Source organism: Lithobates pipiens, unplaced genomic scaffold (genome assembly GCF_037356315.1).
Source record: "Lithobates pipiens isolate NorthernLeopardFrog02 unplaced genomic scaffold, aLitPip1_a1.2 Scaffold_3, whole genome shotgun sequence".
In the NCBI taxonomy this organism is placed as follows: Eukaryota; Metazoa; Chordata; class Amphibia; order Anura; family Ranidae; genus Lithobates; species Lithobates pipiens.
Window position 1 is genome coordinate 17,627,656 of NW_027507790.1, and position 23,639 is coordinate 17,651,294.

Genomic DNA, 23,639 nt, shown 5'->3' on the forward strand with positions numbered 1-23,639 from the left:
AGGAAGCCTCTACTAAAGATGATGCACAATAGAGCCCACACACAGTTTGCTGAAGACAGGCAGACTAAGGACATGGATTACTGGAACCATGTCCTGTGGTTTAAGACCAAGATAAATGTATTTGGTTCAGATGGTGTCAAGCGTGTGTGGCGGCAACCAGGTGAGGCCTACAAAGACAAGTGTGTCTTTCCTTTAGTCAAGCATGGTGGTGGGAGTGTCATGGTCTGGGGCTGCATGAGTGCTGCCGGCACTGGGGAGCTGCAGTTCATTGAGGGAACCATGAATGCCAACATGTACTGTGACATACTGAAGCAGAGCATGATCCCCTCCCTTTGGAGACTGGACAGTAGGGCAGTATTCCAACATAATGACCCGAAACGCACCTCCAAGTCGACCACTGCCTTGCTAAAGAAACTGAGGGTAAAGGTGATGGACTGGCCAAGCATGTCTCCAGACCCAAACCCTATTGAGCATCTGTGGGGCATCCTGAAATGCAATGTGGAGGAGTGCAAGGTCTTTAACATCCATCAGCTCCATGATGTTGTCAGGAGGAGGTGGAGGAGTAGAAGAGGACTCTAGTGGCAACATGTGAAGCTCTGAACTCCATGCCCAAGAGGGTTAAGGCAGTGCTGGAAAACAATGGTGGCCACACAAAATATTGACACTTTGAGCCCAATTTAGATATTTTCAGTTAGGGGTGTACTCACTTTTGTTGCTAGCGATTTAGATATTTAATGGCTGTGTGTAAACAGTGTATTGCCTCAAAAAAAAAAAAAAAATACTAGGAAGGGATAGGGGTGGGTGTCATCATCCTGATTATAATAATGGAGAAAGAGAGCGTGTTAACATGGACTACTCCACAAAATATTGCCATGTAACATCAGTGATGATTAAAGGGCTATCTCGATTCCCAGTAGTTGAACATGATTCCAAATGATTAAAATTCTATGTTTTTATTTAAAAAAGTATATAAAAAGTACACAAATAACAAAACAGACAGAGACTTGCTATGACATGATTGCATACAGAAAAAACATTGCACTGGGCTACCCCTCATCTAATGAGGGGGAAAAAGAAAGGTCCATGCAGATACAGACGATATCCTCAACTAGTTTCGTGACCAAGACGCTTCTTCAGGAGGTGTCATAGCATCTAAAATGATAATAATAAATACAGTCTCAAAGTTGCAAACACAATATATAAATTCATACATTACCATATACGTAAGTTAGTGGACAGCGTGACTCACCAATGCAAAACCAAAGCAGTACCCGGCAGATGTGTTAGAGACATACAGGAGTGGATGTCTCACCCGGGGCGGACATGCCTCCCATGTACACTCACTACATTGTAGCAAAGTGTCATTTCTTCAGTGTTGTCACATGAAAAGATATATTAAAATATTTACAAAAATGTGAGGGGTGTACTCACTTTTGTGAGATATTGTACGGTGCTGTGTAAAAATTGTCAGCGAATGTGTTCTCGCCGACAGTGTACTGTACATATCGCGCTGGCTGCAATAGGAAAAACATTTTCCCCAGATCATGGCCCCCCACACTACGTGAATGAGTATGGGGTACATTGTACCCCTACTCATTCACCTGGGGAAAAATGTGTCAATAAAAAAAACACACCTAGACAGGTTTTTAAAGTAATTTATTAGGCAGCTTCGGGGGTCTCTTCCAACTTCAGGGGTCTCTTCCAACTCCCCCGCTCTCTCCGGCCTTTTCTCCCGCTCTCCGGTTCTTCTGCCAGGCTCCTCCGTTATCTTCTACTCTTTTGCTGCTATTTTGCTAGCATTGGCCCGGTCTTTTCCCTCCTTTTCTTCTGATGTTGACACGATGCTCTCTACCGCTGTAATGCCGTTTGCGAGGTGCGCAACGACTTATATAGGCATGGGGTGTCACCCGGTGACCCAGCCCCTTATGACTTCACAGTGCCAGGGCATGCTGGGACTGTGACATCGGAAGAAGAGAACAGGGAAGAAGATGATGGAAAAGACCGGGCCAACGCTAGCAAAAGAGCAGCAGAAGATAGTGGAGGAGCCCGGCAGAAGAACCGGAGAGCGGCAGAAGAGGCCAGAGAGAGAGGAGTCGTCAGCAGAGACCCCCAGAGCTGCCTAATTACTTTAAAAACCTGTCTAGTGTGTTTTTTTTTTTTTATTACACTTCCCCCCCCCCCCCCCCAGGTGAATGGGTAGGGGTACGATACCCCATACTCATTCACGTAGGGTGGGGGGCCGGGATCCGACTGACTATAAGAATACAATAGCGGGAGATTTATCCATTCACACTGTATAGCATGGATGGAGAGATCTGCTTGCTCGCAGGCTGAATGAAAAAGTCTGAGTGTGCCTAGCAATAGTTAAACATAACTCAGGGTGGACAAGGAAGGGCAGATATCTTCCTGAGAAAGGGAGGCAAAGAGGTATCTGCCTGTTCCCCAGGAAGTTGGTGAACTACCAGTAAACTCTTGTATTCTGCAATATTGCAAGGATTGTATCCTCTTGGGATTGGATTCTGTGCAACCTCCCTCTCCTGCTTTCTTGTGTGTGAGGAAGTGTGTGGCAAGCTTGGAATGAGGAAGATGCTAAAGCTGGAGAACACATTTATCCTCAACCTCTGATAAAGTAGATCAGAGTACTGACAGGCAGCTGCACAAAAATAATACCTGGATGAAATGCAGCGATATCCAGAAGCTAAACAAATTGCAAAGAATGTTCACTACAGACTGAAGTTTAGCTTCTAAGGTCCCTAACTCACATTCATACATATGCATACTAGGGCTAATTAACCGACCGGTGTGTCTTTTCAGTGTGGGAGTACCTGGAGGAAAAACACACAGGCATAGGTGGTCTGGAGCAAACTCCAGGCAAATGGCTGAGATTCAAACCGATGATCCTAGGCGGAAGTGCAAACCACTTAGCCGCTGTGCTGCCCAGACTGTCAGATTAGTAAGGTTATTTTAGATCTAGTTTGCCCTACTGTCTGGGAAATATCTGAATCATTTTTACTTCTAACCGTCTTTTGAACACAGAATTTTTTCTTTCTTTTTTTTCCCAGAAGACTTTCTACAATATCTGTTTTCACTTGTGCCAGGTTTTAACATGCTTCTATTTTATTTACATAGGCTCAGAATCTAAAGAAGGAACAGGAGGATTTACTAAGACAGCAGTGGGAAGTAGAGAAGCTGCAGGAGGAAAGGAGGAAGACTGAAGAAAGGCAGAAAAAAACAGAGCTTGGGTATGGAAAAATAAATATAAATTTATACGATTTTCAGTGCAGGAAAAAATTTGAATGGCTGATTGACCCGAGTATTCAGAGTAAGGTAATATTGTGGTACTAACTATTACAGTCAAGGATCAGTATAGGCTTTCTAGGTGTCCTTTGGTCATGTGTGAACAGTTGCTGCTTGTTGTTTTTTAAAATATTTTTAAGATTTACATATTTCAATATATTTTATAGAGTTGACAGGCTGGTTCAGTTTACTCGATAGCGTGTTTAAAGTTAGGAATAAGAAATACAGTACTATTTATTTTATTGGTACTTATATACTGACCATAATATTTTAAAGTGGTTGTAAAGACACAAGGTTTTAACCTTCATGCATTCTATACATGAAGGTAAAAAAACCTGTGTGCAGCAGCCCTCTCGATCCAGCGACGTCCACGAGAACTTTGGCTCTCCGGCGCTCGCACTCCTGATTGGCTTTTGGCAGCAGCGGGAGCAATGGGCTCAGTCATAGCCAGTGAGTGCCCCCAGAGCAAGCTGCTTGCTATGGGGCACCCGGCAGGAAGGAGTGGATAAGTATAACATGTTTTATTATTTTAATGTAAAAAAACAAGGGCTTACTAACACACTTTAGGTGATGTGTGAGACTGATTGAAACTAAAATCCAGACACAGTGTGGATGTGTGCTACCTTGAACTTGGGAGTCCCTGGCCCCTTCCCCCTCCCTTTCCTTCTTTCTCATTTTCACCAGTTTTCTATACATTAGCCCACACTCTGGAGTTGATTTACTAAAGGCAAATCCACTCTGCACTACAATTACACTTGCTGTAAATCCGAGGGGAACATCTGAAATCAGTGGAACCTCTGCTGATTATATCAACCCATCAAGTACAAGCAAAAATGCTGTTTTTTATTTTGTTTGCATGTACCCCTCAGGTCTACAGCAACTGCACTACTAAGTGTACTTGCAGTGCTCTTGTAGTGCAAAGTGGATTTGCCTTTGGTAATAAAAAAAAAACCCTATGTGTTGTAGTTCACAGTTCACAGTTATCCCTGTGATGCGAGGCTACCTTCTATGAGCTTTATTGTTACATTATATGTTGCTCCAAGTGTTAAAGATCATGTTGCTAACTACTTCAATACTCACATTTGTTAACGCGTAAAGTCATAGTAAAGGCTTTAATAAAAAAATAAAAAAAACCCTGGAAGGTAAAGGCAGAATGTGCTAGTATGCATTGCACAGGTGACGTCACCGACTGCTGCTCCCTAAAATATCTCTTAAACGGTACACATTTAGGAGATACTCATTTAACCTACTGGTAAGTTTTATTATAAGCTTACCTGTAGATAAAAATAGAAATAATACCTTTACTACCACTTTAACTTGTTATGAGAGTGTATAGCAATGGGCTATTGAATTGTCTTTTAGGATGACCATATACTGTTTAATCTTCCAATAAAAATCATGAAGAAGAATACTAAAGGCCAGAATAACTCTTCATTATATGATATTTATTTCCTAGCCATTTCTTGAGTCGTCAGTATACAGCTCAGATGAAGAGAAGAGCCCAGATGGTACAAGAAGAACTGGTAAGACATATACTTTAAGAAAAGAAACAAGCTCAACCTTTAAGCTTTGTATCTTGCCTGCACAGTCAAAGGCTGTATAACAGCCTGGACCCAGCTTTTTAGCAAGCTGAACTGATAGGATTAGCCAAGGAAAGGCCTGCATTATAGAGCTCACTAAGTATATATGGTGCAGCATAACCATTGTAAAGCAGTTGAGGTGTTATATGGCATGAAGTAACTATAGACAGCATTTTGTAAAAAAAAAATAAAAATCTTTATTAAAGGAGAACTTCATAAATGATCTGTTTTTTTTTTTTTAAACTTGCATTGGGCCTGCTTGGTTACATGTAATTATCTATGTGTCCCATCCGGAGGGCCATTGGGGATGCTGAAATTGTAACTTTAACTACTGTAGTAACCTATGATACATTTCAGTCAGAGCTGTCCTGATGTCCCTGTTTAAAAAAACAGATCATTTCTGGAGTTCAACTTTAAATTATATATTGATAAAAAGCCTCTCAATAGCTTCAAAATCTTTACAAAGGCTCAAAGAAAAATGGTGTTCATTCTTATATCCTTAACATGTATTAACATAAGTACTTCATATGTAGATGCTTTTGTTCATTCGGCATGTTTCTTGGAACAAAGTCGAACTGCTCGAGCATGCCTATGCAGATTAGAAAAACCTTTTTTATAAAGGAAAAAAAGACAAATAAATATTTAAGTTCATCTTTTGAACAAACATTCTGTGAAACTTAATTGCCTGCAGTAAGACATATAGACCTCGTCGTATGGACCACATCAATGTATGAGTATTGAGTACCATAAAACATATGTAGTCATTTAGTCGCCTGTTCTGTAGGCATGGTTTCAGGTTGAGAAGCAATTGCGGAAAGGAGGTAAGGATACGATGGTGGAATATCAACCATGGAGGCTGTTACCCTCGTTTATCAAGGGGAACCAGAGTTGCCACTACAGTTGGGATTCTTGTGATTTTTTTTTTTTTTTTTTTTATACTGTGTGTTTTTTGAGCCAGGGAATGGCCAAAGGATATGTTTTGTATTTTTCTAAAATAAAAACAGTTTTGAAAAAAAAAATATATATCAATCATGGAGAACTTTTAGTTCTAATGACCCCCCCCCCATCTCCAGGTGACAAATATAACCTTATTAACAGCTGCCAAATATGTCCCTTGCAGTTGGGTAGAAAGTGCCATTTAATCATATGCGTTTTGTACCGTGACCATATCTTTGATTGTAGAATTTGTTCTGTCATTGCAGGAAATGGACATGAAAATCCTCTCTGCTTTGATAAGTAAGGAGGATGAAGAACAACGTCTGCAGTCGGCTAGAAGGGAGCAAGCTGCAGCTGATGCAGCATGGATGAAACGTGTTATTGAGGAGCAGCTTCGTCTGGAGAGACAGCGGGAGGCAGAGATAGATACTATGTTTAGGTGAATCTGAAACCAATTGCAAATACTTGCTTTATTTTTGCAAAATTATTATTCTTGGCAGTAAAATTAAGAATGATAGATTCATTTTTAGCATGAAAAAATAATGCTCTGATCCCAAACTTTAACCAAATACTTAGTGACCACAACAACCCCCCAACTGAAGCCCACCTCCAGGCAAATATTATTTAGAATACATATGCAGATAAAAGCTCCTGACTTTCTTTACTGATCTGCATTCCCTTTTCCAGGTCAGTGACCTAAAATATTAAGGCCATAAGGTCAGCATAACAGCCAGTCATTTAGGATTTTTAGAAGGTGATCAGAAGTGGCAGCCTTTGCCTGACATGACTTTGTCCCACATACTTTAAAGGTGTCTGCTGACTTCTAATTTCTCTAATGCTTGTTAAAAACATTCCAATCTTATTTGAATTTACAAACCACTTTATAGTTCAAGGTTATAAAATAAAATGATTATATAGGCAGGCCTCACACTGCATAGTTGTTGGTAAAGGAGATTGTCCAGTCAGATTGGAATGTGTGTAGTCAACATAATAATTAATGAGCTCCTAGTTAGCTGTACTTGAAACTATAGCCTGGCTCTGATCATTATCATTCCAATGCAAAGACAAGGTGAATATCCTTGTGTCCTAAGGCATCAGGTCACACCAACATGCTGCATTGCTGTGCGCTGAAAAAAAATAGGAAGTCCGCTTTTGCTCTGCACACTGTGCTCTGATGCTGTATGAGTCGTAGTGCGCGTTAAGAATGCATTTCACGGCGTGGTTTCGGCATGCAGCAGTGAGGACGCGTTGTCCCTGAGCTCCGGCGCTGACCCCGGTATTTTAGCACTTATTTACCGCAGGATCCACTCCACTCGTCCGGGAAGGATGGGGAGGAGAACTGGCAAGCCCCTACCGAGGAAGAGCGGACCGGAGGGATCGATCAAACGGTTCCTGGCTGAGCCTGACGAGGTGGGAGACATGGATGGCCTAGGCCGCTCTCCGCTCTCCGCTCGCCACGAGCACGGCCGCGGGCCCCGCCCCCCGCTCCAGGCCTATACACAGGTCTCAGTCCCCGGCCTCGTCAGTGGGCTCTGACGGAGATGAAGGTGAATCGAACCGGTCGGATGTGGCGGCGCTCGTGAGCGGACTCCCTACTTAATCGGAGCTGGCATTGATGCTCCAGGGGCTGGAGAAGTCCATTAAAAAGGAAGTGTCTGCAGTACGCTCGGATCTCGCGCAGGTGTTGGATCGTGTGGAGGAGTCCGAACAGCGGCTAGACCGACACGCTCTTGCCATTAGGTCACTGCAAGCTACCACACGTTCTCTTGCTGTGGCCCATCGATCTGCCCTCTATAAGATTGAGGACCAGGAGAACCGTAACCGGCGGAACAACATTCGGATTCGAGGGCTCCCGGAGGCCACCGGAGACGAAGATCTTCTACCGTCCGTAAGGGGTATCTTTAACGGCCTACTGGCGAACGCAGCGGACTACCCTTTGAAAATTGATCGGGTGCACAGAGCCCTCCGCCCTCGTAACCTAACGGCGGACATTCCGCGTGATGTGATCTGCAGAGTGCATTACTATGAGGAGAAGGAACGCATCATGAAAAAGCTCAAGGCGACTCCGGTTTTGGATTTTGATGGTGTATCGCTCTCTTTTTTTCCTGACCTAGCCAGGGAAACACTGGAAAGGCGCAGGGCCTTGCGTCCCCTTACGGAAAAGCTTTGCCTATCTTCCATCAGCTACCGGTGGGGTTTCCCCGCTGCCCTGATTGCACATAGAGATGGGAAGACGGCGGTTCTACGGTTCCCAGAAGATCTGGAGAAATTTTGCATGGACGTGAACATTAACCCGCCGGAATTACCTGGATGGCAAGAGGGCATACCGCCCGTGCCGAACAATCCTGAGGAGCAATGGCAGCGTGTGTCCCGCAAGCAGCGTGTTTCTTCTGCTGGCCTGGCTAATTCGCACGCTTAGATGGCGCTCTGGTTGTTATTCTGCGACCTAGCAATCCACACTGTTGATAAGGCCCCCCGGATCCCGCAAGTATGCCGCGCTGTTTTGGTCGCCTTTTGTTTGCATTTTTTTGTTTTTTTTGTTTTGGCGGCCACCGTTATGCTTCCCTGTCTGCTCCTAAGGGACATGCCTTTTTGGAACCATCTTGAGGGTGTGTCGGCGTGTGGATATCTACTGGGGCGCTTGAGTTGAGTTCGGTGTTTTGCCTTCGCCTGCCTCAGCTTCATACCGGTGGGGTTTTATGTGGAGTGCAAAGGCGATCAATGCTATTAATTCTGTTTGTGCTAGCTATTTTTCCTTAATGGTTGATATGTGTTTTGTAATTTGGGGTTGGAGCCGGAGCTGCGACCTGTGACTTCTGTTCTGAACGGTCGCGGGTCGCTGCTGCCTGGCCACATGTGTTTTTCCCCTGGGGGGCGTCGGTTGGGTCCTGGCCCTCGGGCCCCGGCTGTTTTGATGGCTGGGGGTGCGGGGGTGGGGGCCTGGTCGATTGCCTCCTTGTCACCGCCCACCCTGTTGTTTGCGTGTGCTCCATTAGGCCCCATGGGGCCTGGGGCGCGTGTGTTGCAGGGTTTGCGGGCCATGATTGGTACATACTATCTTCTCTCTGCTTTCCTCTTATTTCCTTCTCTTTTCCCACTCTCTCTGCCTCCCTTCTGCCCTCTATCTCCTCTACCTCAGGTCCTGTTCCACAATAGTGTGTTGTATTTTGAGTTTTCTGCCGGACCCCAATGGCTGCGTTGGAATTGTTATCATTGAATGTGCGGGGCCTACATGCCCCGGGCAAACGACATAACCTTTATAGAGAGCTGGGTCGCTTGCGGGGGGATGTTGTCTTCCTGCAGGAGACCCACCTTACCCACACCACTTCGGTGAAGTTATACTCCCCCCATTACCCAACCTGGTACTATAGTCTCTCTGATGTGCACAAGGCTAAGGGCGTGGCCATTGGTTTCCGAAGAGGTACTCCGTTTAATATGGTTGAGATGTTGTGTGACCCTCTCGGGCGCTTTCTGTTTCTCAAGGGCAGCCTGGGTGGAATGCAATGCACGTTGGCGACCCTTTATGCTCCTAATAGAGATCAGGCCTCTTTTATTGCTGCCACGCTTGAGAGGTTGCGTGACTTTGCTACCGGATGTGTTGTCCTGGCGGGAGACTTTAATGTCCCTTTGGAACCGGCGCTGGATACCTCTCTGGGCCGGTCTTCGGTCTCCTGCAGGCGTCTTGCTTACATTCGCAAGCGCCTGCACGATGCCCAATTGATGGACGTATGGAGGATAATGCATCCGAGAGCGAGGGACTTTACGCACTATTCAAGCGTTCACCACTCCTACTCCAGGATTGATTTTTTTTTTCTAGACCACCATCACCTCTCCCTAGTATCACGCTCCGAAATTGCTTCATCTCCTATCTCGGACCATGCCCCTATATTGCTCACCATTAATATCTCTTTGTTGCCCCGTAAATCAGCCTCCTGGAAGTTAAATGAGAACCTGATATGCGAGGAGGCAGACAAAACTTACCTGCAAGGGGAACTAAATCAATATTTTTTGGATAACGCCCACCCGGATATCTCCCCGGGAGTGCTATGGGAGGCCCATAAAGCCCACATGAGAGGTAAATTTATAGAATTGGGGTCCAGAAGGAAAAAGGAATTGGCGCACCAACATTCTAACTTATTGGCAGAAATTAGTTCCCTTGAATCGCAACACAAGGCCAGCCTCGCCCACACAACATTCCATACTCTGACACTTAAGAGGGAGGAGTTGAAAGCTATGTACCATACACAATGGAAACGGGAGGCTCGTAGGGTGTCACAAAAGTACCACGAATGGGGTAATAAGCCGGGTAAGCTTCTAGCTCGTTCCTTGCAGCAGGCAAAGACCAGGGCTTTCATTGAGAAAATTAAGACAAATTTGGACACACTTACGCATGAAACCTCGTCTATTGCCAGGGAATTTCACGCCTTTTACCAACGCTTGTACCATGTTACCCCTGCGGTCCCTGACCCCGGGGCTAGACGTGCACTGATTCAGGAGTACCTGACGCAGGCAAATCTGCCCGCGCTGGACTCGGAGATCCTTGCCTCACTGGACGGGGAGTTCTCGGTCCAGGAGTTCAAGGTAGCATTGAAGGCTATGGCTGGTGGCAAGGCTCCGGGACCGGATGGCCTGACGGCACTTTATTATAAGTCCTTCGCGGAGACCTTGCTTCCGCGCCTCGCTGCTTATGCCAATGCGATCTCTCGGGGGGGAACATTTCGCCCGGAGACGTTGCATGCTCACATTTCGGTGCTGCCCAAGCCGGGGAAGGACCCCAGTCTTTGCGGGAGTTACTGACCTATATCCCTCCTGAATTTAGACGCCAAATTATACGCCAAGGTTTTAGCGAATAGGCTACTTCCCCTACTCCCCCAATGGGTTTCTAGCGACCAGACAGGGTTTATCCCGGGTCGGGAGGCGCGCGACAATGCTCTCAGAACTCTGTCCTTGATGGCTTGCGCTAGGGGGACTGCCCAACCCACCCTGTTACTCTCTACGGATGCAGAAAAAGCGTTTGACAGGGTGGGTTGGGAATATCTTATGGCGACCCTGGCACATTTGGGCATCAGTAGGACCTTTCTGTCCCGCATCTCAGCGCTATACCATTCCCCGACAGCTCAGATCCGTGTGAACGGCACTCTAAGTGACTCCTTCACACTCTATAATGGTACTCGCCAGGGTTGCCCCCTTTCACCTATTTTATTTGCCCCCTTTCACCTATTTTATTTGCCCTCTCTCTAGAACCCTTCCTTTCTACAATTAGACACAATCCAAACATTCATGGGATCACAGTTGGCACTCGAGAACATAAATACGCTGCCTACGCAGATGATATTCTGTTCTATGTACAGCAGCCCCGGATCACACTCCCCAACTTGATGTCTGCCTTCTCGCAATTTGGTCGTATTTCGAATTTTAAAATTAACATGTCTAAATCGGAGATCCTTAATGTTTCGATCCCCCGGGCAACCGTAGCTCATCTTAAAGAATCCTTCCCTTTCAGTTGGCAACCGCACAAGATGAAATATTTAGGCATATTTCTCACATCAAACCCACTGAAGTTATTTCGGGCTAATTATATGCCCCTCCTTAACACTATTCGAGCCGATTTACAGAAATGGTCCCAAGCTGCGCATTCCTGGCTAGGGAAAATCAGCGTGATCAAAATGAATATTTTACCGCGCATCTTGTTTCTATTCCAGATTATCCCTGTGGGTATCCCAGCTAGTTTTTTTAGGCTCATAGATTCAATGATCTGCAAATACGTATGGAACAGAAGGCGCCCGAGATTGTCCCGAGCACTCCTGTCCAGACCTAAGCGGATGGGTGGCTTGGCTTTACCTAATGTGAAATTGTATTTTTTTTTTTTTTTAAAGGAAATTTTATTAAAGTTTATTTCAATACATGTGAAAAATGATAAGTACAAACAGATCTCTTCTGCGTTAATCCAAATATCAAGCATTATTAATACAGCGAAGCCAAAAATTCCAGTAAGGAGACTAAAAGAAAATATAGAGACCTCATACATGTAGATGATTTTATCCCAATTGGCCTAAGCAAGTGTGGATTGTACCTAGCGGACCCGATGTAAGTAGGTTGACTGGGGAATCGAGCTCTGATCCAAAGGCTATGTCCCCTAGGAATAATAAACTTTGTGTACATATCAACATATATATAATGTGGATTCAAGGGGTATATATCCATACATAATCTCAGAGACCAATAGAAAAACCCTTGAATCATGTGTCTAATAGATTATGGGAAAAGCGTTATCTGTATCTTACGTAGAGATAATAGATTAAAGTCGCCCGATTTGGGGTGAGCCGGGTCTTACACTGCAATGGAAACCATCCAGGAGTGTGGGGTCTTACAAAGGATGATGGCTGGTGAAGAGCATGAACGTGTATAAAAAGGGGGATCATAAGTTCAGAAGAGAGGGATCAGTAGGGGGGGAGTGGGGAAGAAGGGAAAGGGTAGTCAGAGGATATAGAGATAATGAGAGAGAAAAAGCATATATAGAAGAAAGAAAGGCAAGGTAAGTGAGTTTGCCTCCCGGGATTGTTTCGAGTAGTCAATTGTTCCTAAGAGGGGAGTTGTGTTTTTAACTGTTACAGGAGAAGGTAGAACGATCTTTGTGTCTATTGCATTTGCAGTGTTCAGGAACGACTATTCATGAGATTAGTGTAGGATGGAGTGGTTTTGAAGTGGGTCCAGCAGGCCCATTTCGAACTAAATTTTGAAGGAGTATCACGAGCAATGTGGATCAGCTCTTCCATCGTTGCCGAGTGATTGATTCTGCAAAACCATTCTTTAATGGTGGGTACCTGGGTGGATTTCCATTTGGTCGGAATACATTGTTTTGCTGCGTTTATCATGAACATAGCTAGTGATTTATGGTAAGTGTTGTGAGATTCGGGAAAGATATGCAGTAAACACTGAGCTGGGGAAGGTTCAATGTTGTATGTAGTGACCTGGGTAGTTATGTTGCAGAAATTGTATTTTTTAGCTGTTGTGTTAAACAGGATATCAGACTGGAAATATCATAGACACTCTAAATTATGGGTTGCGCTTGAACTGGCTCTCAGTGGCACGGACCTTTACACCCAGGTATGGGTCCCCAGAAAATTTAGGCCACTGGCTCCCAGTTCCTCGCAACTTACCTACTCTACTTTGCGGATATGGGACTCGATCTGCAAACAATATAGAGAGTTGTCTCTCTCGCCCATTATGCCCCTAACGGGACACAATTACTTTCTGCCAGGCAATATGGACCCCAGGATTTACTCATGGAATTTAGGTGTAACTCCTTTGCTGCACCACGTTACTAACCAGGATGGCATTGTGCCGTTACCCCAACTGATTCCTCCCGCTCAGACAACACCTATGGACCACTGGACTTATCGCCAATTGTCTGCATTTGTTAGCTCTTTGCAGAAGCCCTTGCGCTCAATGGCTGAGTTGACGCTGGTTGAATCGGCTTTTGTTGAGGATCAGCCAGTTGAAAGACCATTATCCTTTTTTTTACCATGCCCTACAACTTATGCTGATTAAGAACTTCCCCTCTTTCTTGTCCAACTGGGAGATAGACTTACGCAGCAAGATCTCAGAGGCACAGAAGTTAACTGTCCTGTCGATGGCTCATCTATCATCCACAGCATCCCAAGCGGCTGAAGTGAACTATAAATTACTTACACGTTGGCACTACACCCCAGCCGTTCTACATAGGCTGTTCCCGCAGGCCTCGGATCTTTGTTGGAGAGGCTGTGGGGAACGTGCCACTCATGCTCATGTATGGTGGTTCTGTCCTCTCATACGGCCATATTGGCTAACTATTTTATATTGGATAAAGGTTATTTTGGGACACGAGTTACCTAATGACCCGTGGGTCGTGCTCTTTCATGGTGCAGGCTCTCCGGCAGGGCCTTACAGGAAGTCCTTGACTCCGCATCTGCTCAATGCGGCAAAGGCTCTCATTCCCCGTAATTGGAAGCAAGCTGCGGCTCCCTCTTTGCGACAGTGGTTGATGGAGGTGGACCGTGTGTACTATTTAGAGGATCTCACCTATTCTTTACAAAATAAATCAGATTTGGGGAAAAGGATTTGGTCCTGCTGGTTAGCCTTCAAATGTACAAAGGAGTACGCGGACATTGTGTCACAGGTGGATAAAGTAAATGTACCTTCATAGGTTACCTTTTTTGCTGATGGATGCAGGACCAAGGTAGACCCTTCCCTTCTCCTCTCTTTCCCCCTCTTTCTGTTTTTTCTGGTTTCTGCTCTTTCTTCTCCTGCTGTGCTTTCCACTTTTTTCTCCCCACGCTTTCCTGTCAGTTAATTGGTACAGCAGCGTCTGGCTGTTGCATTTGGGGACCTTGCAGTCTAACAGCCGCAACCCCACACGTGGGGAGGTAGAGTCTGCTTGTGTTACGCTAGTAGGCATAGAATATACTCGGTTATTTTGTTTATTATTTATCTACTTAAAAATATTTCTTTTTTTCTTTCTATTTGTGAGTTGTGGAGAGCTTATATGTCATTGACCGTGTTACTTAAACTCTGCAATCCCTGTTCTATTTTGCACTTGATGATAATTGTGCCAAGTTTTCTGTTACTGTTTCTGTGCTACCTGTCTTTTCTTTCCATTCAATAAACACATATTAAACAAAAAAAAAAAAAAAAAGAATGCATTTCACCACATAGCAAGTTCAAACTTCATTCCAGGGCATGAATGCTATGTGAATGAGTCCTGAATTTATACCCCCCCCCCCCCCCCCCGGGAAATATAGTAACTTTAAACTCTCCCACTTTGGGGGAGTTGATTCAAAAGATGGCTAGAGTCTACAACTGTAGTCTCTAGTTAAGTGACAGATCCTCCGGCATACATTATTTCATGTATAACAATCACAGTATTAAAACTATCCCCTAACACTTAATGCAGTGCAAGGCATTCTCAAGCAGCTGTGACCTCCTCAATCCATGTAAAAGCTCTGATGACAGCGCAACATAATTATAAAGTAATCCTCTCACGTTGTCTGTTCTGTACTCACTGATACTTAAATGTCATTAGAGCTATATTTATCAGTGATTCATGTCTGTTGGCTGTCTTGGTTACTGTAGTAACACACCTTAAGCCTTTTATTATATGAATTCTTCATTCCATAACATTTAACAAAAAGGTTAGTATTGAAACATGCAATATACTTTAAAAAATAGTTTCTATTTCAAATCTGCACCAGAAGGTTACATTTAGTGAACAGAAGCTTCAATTTGATTGGATGCTGTGGGTTCTAACCTAGAGCTGAGGAGCAGATATCTTCACAAGGAAGACAAGTGTAGAGATATTGTCATGTGTACAGGTAATAAAATGTTCACATGAACTGCACATCTCTGCAAACCCCAGGTAAGAAAGTGTAAAAGCCTCAGCCTAGGCTCCAGCCAAGCCACACCCTCAGTGTGAATGAAACGCATTGGGGATATGGCCTGGCTGAGGCTGTTACACTTTCTTTCCTGGGGTTTGCAGAGATGTGTGGCTCATGTGTACATTGCTCACTGAAGCTGGGACGAGCTTCATCCTAGCTTGCACTCCTGGTGGTCAGCTTTATTGATTAGGATTCCTATAGCCTGAGTGGCATCTACAATTTTGGTTTGGGATATTTCCATGTGCTCATGCAACTTTAGTGAATGCTGAGCTCTGCTGTGTTACTTGTCTGACTTTGACAGAGGCACAGTACTTTGAAACATGAAGGCTACATTCAGATGACCAATATGTCAGCCAGGGGCAGCCAATTCTTGAAGACGGTTGTAAATGCTACTTGCAACCAGCAGGTGCTGTCAGTGGTGGCTAACAGATTTGTACTCTGAAGGTGCTGCTTATGTTTGCATGCAATTATGTTACTACCCCTGGACAGTGTCAGTTTGTGCCCAGGGTTGGAGTTATTGCCGCACACAAACTGGCTACAGATGATCTCTGTGTCCAGAAAATGTTCATATGAACTGCACATCTTTGCAAACCCCAGGTAAGAAAGTGTAAAAGCCTCAGCCTGAGCTCCAGCCAAGCCACACCCTCAGTGTGAATGAAATGCATTGGTGATATGGCCTGGCCTGGCTTCTATAAATAGAAATGAGGAAATCTCTGCTTCTAATATAAATTGTCAGTCGTCCTTAGAGTTCTCCATAATGTAAAATAAATTAAAAATACTGTACATAACCGAGAAAACCTCTAAAATGGCATGTGTGCGTGCATAGAAATGCAAGCTTGAAGACCTCACTAGTGGAAATGCATGCATACATGATATTAGAAACTGCTAGGTGGTGTCACTGCCCAGGTCTACCAGATCTGAAATATCAGTTCAGGGTGGGCTGACTTCAGAATGGAAAACCCCTCCAACTTGGACAGAGACTCTAAAAAAACAAAACAAAAAAAAAGGGCTGTCAGTAGCTTTAACTCTTTACCATTCACTCTAAAATAAGAGTTTTTAGCTGAAGTTGGGCTTTAAAGGCCTGATGTTGTCTGCTTTGTTGTTGGAAACCAATGAAATTGTAATAAGTATGTTTTCTGTGCCTGCTAATGCTCCAATTACTCTGCAGAGAAGAAGCCAGACAAGTGTGGGAGAAAAGAGAGGCTGAATGGGAGAGGGAGCGGAACGCAAGAAATCGACTCATGAAAGAGGTAGCTGAAGCCATAGTCTGTTGCTTGCAAAAGGATAGTATACTACTAGCTACACTTCACTAATTCTGCCACAGGAGCTATTCTACAGACATTTTAGAGAGTTTAAATTGGAACTTCAGTCATTTTTTCAACTTTCCATTTATTTATTTCCATTTACTAAATCTTCTGCCCTTGTTGTTTTAACTTTGGACAGTAAAACCTTTTTCTTTTCTTACATCAGGGGACACAGTCGTAGTAATTACTACATGGGGTTATTTCGGACTGACAGGTGCTGGACACTGGCACGCCCCTTAAGGCGTGTACTTCCCCCATATAATCCGTCCCATTACTTAGGTGTTGGCCACGAGTAAAGTAAATCTGCTGTGCTGAGCTCCATGGGCAGTAATCCTTTGATGAGAGCCAGCCATGCTGACCGGATCCATTCTGATGTCTTATAATGGGCTAAATGAATGGTACCCGGGCCTCGTAATCCAAAGAAACTAGGTTTTCTTGCAAATGCTTCCCTTTGAGAGCTGGGCCCTTGGATCCAGTATTTTTTGGTAGTAAGGTCATCAAGTTTTACTGCCAGGGTCCTGTCGCAGTTCCAGGATTGTGGGTTAACCTGAGAGTTCCCCCTGTTCCTGAAGGTTTCCTTTAAGGTCTCGGAGCCTACCGTGAAGGGTGAAGATTGGGTTTTTTATCTCTGATAAAACCTGCTGCGAGGATAAGGTAAGGGAGATTTTCTCAGGAATTTCTCCTTCTATGTATTGTGTTGTCATGTTTATGTGTCACCACTGGTGGCTGTATTGAGCACTCACCAGCTGGCTCAGACCCTCTGGTGAGAAAGAGGGGGGTCTGATCTTTTCCTGAAAGAAAAAAAAATGTTTTTGGAGAGCAGACCGTGGCCACGCAAAAGAGCGGAAGATTTACCCCCCGCCATGCTGCAGGACGCCGCTCGTGCGGGAATATCAGCTCCTTTTGAAAAAGGAAGGGGGCATGGCTAACAGTCAGACGCCAGCCACAAGTCCAGAAAGTGTTTAAGCACTGTGAAGGAAGCTGCTGCCTGGCTGTGGAGGGACAGAGCAGAGAGGTTGGCTGGTCAGGTTTGGTGACACAGGCATTTCCGTTTCACAACATTGTACTTTAAAAGCTAGGATTAATAGCAGTTATAGTACTGTACTATAGCCTAGCAAGTTTACGTTCTTTTGCTGGTAGTGCCTCTGCTTTGTGCTGTAAGCTATGAGTGGCAAAGGGACCAGGAACTCCTCTAAGGGTCCTAATGGGTCACAACAAACAAAAACCCCTTCTAAAAGAATGTCATCCTCCTCTGAGAGTGTTGCGGCCTGTCAGATTGAGCCGTCAGGGGAAACTGTACTTGCAGTCACACAAGACGCTTCATTCCTTGAGTATGTTACATGAGAGGTGTTGTCCTCTACCATTGCTGGTTTGGAAAAGAAACTTGATGCTATTTTATCCCTCCAGAGCGGGGTTAAACCTAGCAGATCCCCATCGAGTTGCCAAGATCCTCCTTTGAAGGTTCAGGACGCTGGGGATCAGGCAGATCTTCCTAAGGATTTGGAAGATACTGGTTTATCCTCTTCTGAGGATCCTAATACGGAAGGAGTATCACCACAAGAGAGCTTGCTTGTGCACGCCCTTACTAAGTTGGTTCGTTCAACTTTTTTGCTACCTGCAGCGCAGGCTCTTGATGATCACATCTCTAAGTTAGGATCATTAAAACCTCCTCCGTCTGGGGATGCCTTTCCTATTCATGCAGAGCTAAGAGCTTATGTATGCGGAATGGGAACATCCGGATAAACAATTTTATCCGCCTAGGAGATTCTCCAAACTGTAGCCTATGGAAGAGGATTTCTATAAGAAATGGGGGGGTTCCAGCGATTGATGCTGCGATTACCTCGATGAATAAGAACCTCAAATGTCTGGTTGGTAATGTGTTCATGTTAAAGGATCCAGCTGATAAAAGGTTGGAGCACCTTTCTAAAAACCAGATGGCTTTAGCAGGTTCAGCAGCGCAGCCGGTTCTTGCCGCAATGGGTGTATCCCAGGCCATTAAGGAACAGTTTGAGGAGATGCTTATATTTCTGCCTGATGAACATGCCCAACATTGCGCTGATTTATCAGACGCGCTGTGTTTCACAGTAGACGATATGAGAGATGCGTCCATTCAGATCTCATGCCTTATGCTTGGACTAGTGCATTCTCGCAGAATTCTTTGGCTGAAGAGTTGGTCAGCGGAAGCGCCGTGTAAGAAGCTCCTAGCCAGTTTCCCTTTTCATGGTGAACAGCTATTTGGAGAAGATTTGTATAAATACCTACAAAGGATTTCTAATGGCAAAAGCTCTCTTTTACCATTAAAGAAGAAATTCAGACATTTCTCATTTAAGCGGGTCTCTTCTCCTGTACCAGGGACATCAACCTATAGGCAGTCTCGATGGCCTCAGCCATCAGGTTCAAGGGGAAAACCCCAAGGGCAGTACCAAGGTCAGAAGAGATCTTGGGGAAAGAAGTCCACAAAGCAGAGTGCTAAAGCCTCCTTATGAAGGGGCGCCCCCGCTCACTCGGGTGGGGGGGAAGGCTTCTGCAATTTTCAAAGATCTGGCAGGAGCAATGTCAAGACAAATGGGTGGTTTCTGCTGTTTCTCTAAGTTACAAACTAGAGTTCTGAGTTTTTCCGGCTCCCTGGTTTCTAAGACCAAGTATTCCCAAGGATCCAGAGAAAAAGCAGGCTCTCCTAGCACTGGATCATCTATCCAAAGCAGTCATATCAGAAGTTCCCTTAGAGGAACAGAGCACAGGTTTTTATTCAAACCTCTTCACGGTTCTGAAACCAAACGGTTTCAGAGATCTCAATCGGCACTTGAACATCCGATCCTTTCGCATGGAGTCAATTTGGTTGATTGTAGCCATCCTCCAAGGAGGGGAATTGTTGGCTTCAATCGATATCAAGAATGCCTATCTTCATGTGCCAATATTTCCCGCTCACCAGAAGTTTCTGCGCTTCGAAGTAGAAAATCATAATTTTCAGTTTGTGGCTCTGCCATTTCTAGCCACAGCTCCACGGGTGTTCTCAAAGATTCTGGCTCCTTCTTTAGCCAGATTAAGGGCTCGGGGCATAACAGTCCTAGCCTACTTAGACAATCTACTTTTACTGGATCATTCAGTTTCAGGGCTAGACCACAGTCTGGTTAAAACAGTAAGCTACCTAATCTCTAGGCTGGGTTCTCAACCTAGAAAAATACTCCTTAAAACCATCAAGCAGGGGCGTGGCCTAGGCATGGCAGCGTGAGGACGCGTTCTTGCAGGGCTCCCGGCCGGCGGCTCTCCCGCAGCAACTACGGGACATAATACCGAGCACTCACCGCACCGTCTGGCCTCCGGAGACACCAGGGGGACCCGACGGCCTTCCACCTGCTTCCAAGACCGGCATGGATCGCTATTTACGGCCACTTCAGCCGGCCATCTCTACCCCAGCAGCCGCCAAGATGGCGCCGGCCCCACATGCAGACGCAGGGGAGGCCCCCAGCGTGCCTCTCCTTCCTCCTCGGGCGACGGAAGATCACACAATGCCGCCCTTCTCACCCTCCAGTGACCTCTCTCCTTGCCTCCCCAGATCGCTGGCAGCCTCCCCAGAACTAGAAGATGCTTTGTTCAGCCCAGTGCTCACAGCCTCTCCCTCAGCTCCCATCCCATCCAGCGCTCTGTGTTTCAGCATGACAGACATGGAGGGGCAGAGGATGACACCTGCACATCAGACCGCAGTGAGTACACTCAGTAACCCACACCACACACAGGGACTCCCTCTCAGTGCCTCCTCTGAACAGAGGCTTTGGGCTTTTTTGCAGCAGCTACCCACAAGATCTGATATGGAGTCCCTTGTTCAGAGGATGGAAACAGCTATGACAAGTGAGATACTCACTATCAGGCAGGAAGTGTCTGTGCTGGACTCCCAGGTCACTGCAATAGCGCAGGAACAGGGCATAGTATCCCAATCTGTTCAAACCCTGCAAACTTCCCACTCTGAGCTCACTGACCAAATTTTACAGCTGCACCTACTTCAGGATGACCTGGAGAATCGCAGTCGCAGGCAGAACATTCGCTTGAGGGGCGTACCTGAAACTGTCCCACACTCAGAATTACGCCAAACAGTAGTTAATATCTTTAACCGCTACCTTGACCGCCCGCCGGACACTGAGATTGTTATTGACAGAGTCCACAGAACCCTGGGCCCACAATCAAACCCATCTGACAGACCCAGAGATGTCCTCTGCTGTTTACATTCATTCACCCTCAAGGAGGATATTTTGCAGCGGGCTTGGCGGGTGGGGGTTTTGGAGTTTGACGGCGCGGCTGTCCACCTCCTACCGGATGTTTCCAGGAAGACCCTCCTAATGCGACGATCGCTCAAGCCTCTCCTAGATGACCTTGGAGAGAAAGGCCTCACGTACAAGTGGGGTCACCCCTTCCACCTCATTGTCCGCAAGGGCCCGGATACCTTCCCTTTGCGTCACCCTTCGGAGCTCCCAGACCTGTTCGCCTTTGCTGACGTGGATCCAATCTCGGTACCTAATTGGTTGACGACAGTTGTCGCCAAGGACCCGCAACGCCAAGTCCCCACGGGTAGACCACAAAGGGCCCGTTATAGCAACCGTGGCCGTGGGAGCTACTCACGTGCGAGGCAGGCGGGTAATCCTCGTCAACAACCGCCGAATGAAGAGGGGGCTGGCTGATCCCTTACGCACAATTTGCTAACATGCCCAGCCCAGCGTTTCGATTTTCTTGTTTTGTTATATGGAACGTAGAGTCAAATTGCCTTTATTGTCAGCCACAGATGACATGCCAGGAACAACGTTTGAAGGACCTGAAATCTGAGGAACCTCTGGCTTAGCTACCGGTTTACATTTATTCACCCAGGTCCTACGGCCTCCCTTATGTTACAAATGTTCCGCACGAGTGTTGGTGTTTTTCCCTTTTTTTTAAATGTTTTTTTTTATTTTTATTTTTTTTTGTTGTTGTTTTGTTTGTTTGTGTTCTCCTCCAGACTCTGTGTTATGCCTACCGTCCTCATTTTCAGTATGACATCTTCACACTGGTATACTCCGAACGTCCTGTTGGAGCTATGGCTACCAGGCTATGCCTAAGGGCGGTAGCCCTTTCTGGGGTTGGGCTCAGATGCCTTATACCCCCATATCCATGGTATTTTGCTGACGTTCTCCCCCCCCCCCCCCCCCCAGGCTCGGAGTATTTCACCAAGGAGGGAATAGCGGTAGCTTGCTCTTATAACCACGACCTGCCAGTATACTATCGGCTACACTCACTTAAAGTTCTTGTTATAATGTTTGTACTGTTCATACGAGTGGGTAGGTCTGGGAGCAAATATATATGTGTGGGTATTTGTGTATAACTGGACATGATCTTTTAACCAATGTTTTACCTTAAAGTTGAAACTGAAGGGGGCATTGGGGTGTTCGGTTTTTCAGGTGGAACCGGATTGTCCTGCCCCGGGGGGGGGCCCGGCGCCATGCGGCATCCTGATTTTGGGCGTCGTGGTGCCGGGCCGTCTCGGGACGGGTGCATTGGATCAGTGCTAATCCCAGGTATGCCCATGGGGATCCCCAGTTTGCTGCTGATGCAACTGCTGTGTGGTGGTGGCTTCTGTAGTAGATCTGTTTTCACCTTGTCGATATTATTCTTCCCCTTTATTTCTTTTTTGTTTTATATATGTGTTTTTGTTTTTTTTTCTTCCCCTCCCGGGTTACTTTAGTGCCTACTAGGTACGGTTATGATGGCTGCGGGGGACCCGTTGGCCGGGGCCCAGAACTTAGCTGTGCCTTACCGCTCCCCACACTAGGTGCGCTCTGCCCTGGTGGCAGTAGTTTCTCTCTGCGGAGCCTACCTTCCTGACTAGATCTCTTCTTATCTTTTAACCTTTACTCTTCCTCACTTCTCTTCTTCACCCCCTTTTTTTTTTTTTTTTTTTCTTCTCTTTTCTTTTCCCTCTCTCCCCCTCTCTCTATTACACCCCGGGAGTCAGGGCGAGTAGACATAAAGGGGGGCAACATGACTGTCAAGTTCCTCTCATGGAACATTAAGGGATTGAACTCCCCGGAGAAGCGTACCAGTTGTCTAGCCGAGCTATGGAGACAGAGGGTGCACATTGCATTTCTCCAAGAGACTCATTTTAGGGCAGATAAGATCCCCAAACTAACAAACAAACACTTCCCGACGGCTTATCATAGCCCATCCTCATCCTCTAAGTCTAAAGGGACGAGCATACTTATTTCTAAGTCCCTCCATTGGCAATATATTGACGAGTACCGCGACCAAGAGGGCAGATTCCTGCTGCTAAAGGGGAAAATTTATTCCCAGACCTTCACTCTTGCGAACATATACCTCCCGAACTCTCACCCACTTCCCACCCTTGAGGCTTTTTTGTCCACCCTCGACTCCTTTCTTGAGGGAACCCTTGTCCTAGGAGGGGACTTTAACTTGACTTTGGACCCACACAAAGACTCCTCCTCGAACTTGTCTTCCCTTCCACGGGGAACTCGACTTCTCCTCAAAGATCTTCTACACTCACATCAGCTAGTCGACATCTGGAGAATAGTCCATCCACAAGAACGGGACTACACCTTTTACTCTCCCGTCCATGGGTCTTACTCCAGAATTGACCTTTTTCTCATCAAACACTCAGCAATTCCCCTGGTCCGCAAGACAGATATAGGTCACATTGCACTCTCCGATCATGCCCCAATCTTGCTGGAACTGGCTATTTCGCAAGCGTCCTCCAGGACCTCTACGTGGCGCCTTAATGAGGCGCTCTTGAAAGATCCTGAAATTGCCGCAGACATCCTTAGAGAACTTAAGTCTTACTTCGCTATCAACGTTGACTCTGTGACTAACCCAGCCTCAGTGTGGTCAGCGCACAAGTGCGTTATCAGAGGCATTCTAATCAAACACGGTCACGCGGCCAAACAACGCCGCGCTAAAACCCTGTCTGACCTCCTGGCACAACTTCACACATTGGAACGTCAGCACAAGACTCAACCAGATAATGCCACGGAAGCGGAACTGGCCCGGCTCCGGGAGGCTATTCGAGATCATTCCATGTACGAGGCGAAACATGTACTATTGAAAGCCTGCCGTTCTTTCTATGAATATGGTGA

General features: G+C 45.9%; 1 protein-coding gene across 2 annotated transcripts in view; it reads left to right on the top strand.

The window, feature by feature from the left end:
- The window catches only part of TCHP (trichoplein keratin filament binding), a 57,013-nt gene that overhangs the window by 21,551 nt on the left and 11,823 nt on the right, over window positions 1–23,639 (top strand). For both annotated transcript variants that reach the window (XM_077461332.1, XM_077461333.1), the window contains exons 7-10: window positions 3,130–3,242; window positions 4,754–4,820; window positions 6,080–6,252; window positions 16,395–16,476. In XM_077461332.1, coding sequence (XP_077317458.1) covers window positions 3,130–3,242; window positions 4,754–4,820; window positions 6,080–6,252; window positions 16,395–16,476 — 435 coding nt within the window. The remainder of the gene's footprint in view (window positions 1–3,129; window positions 3,243–4,753; window positions 4,821–6,079; window positions 6,253–16,394; window positions 16,477–23,639) is intronic.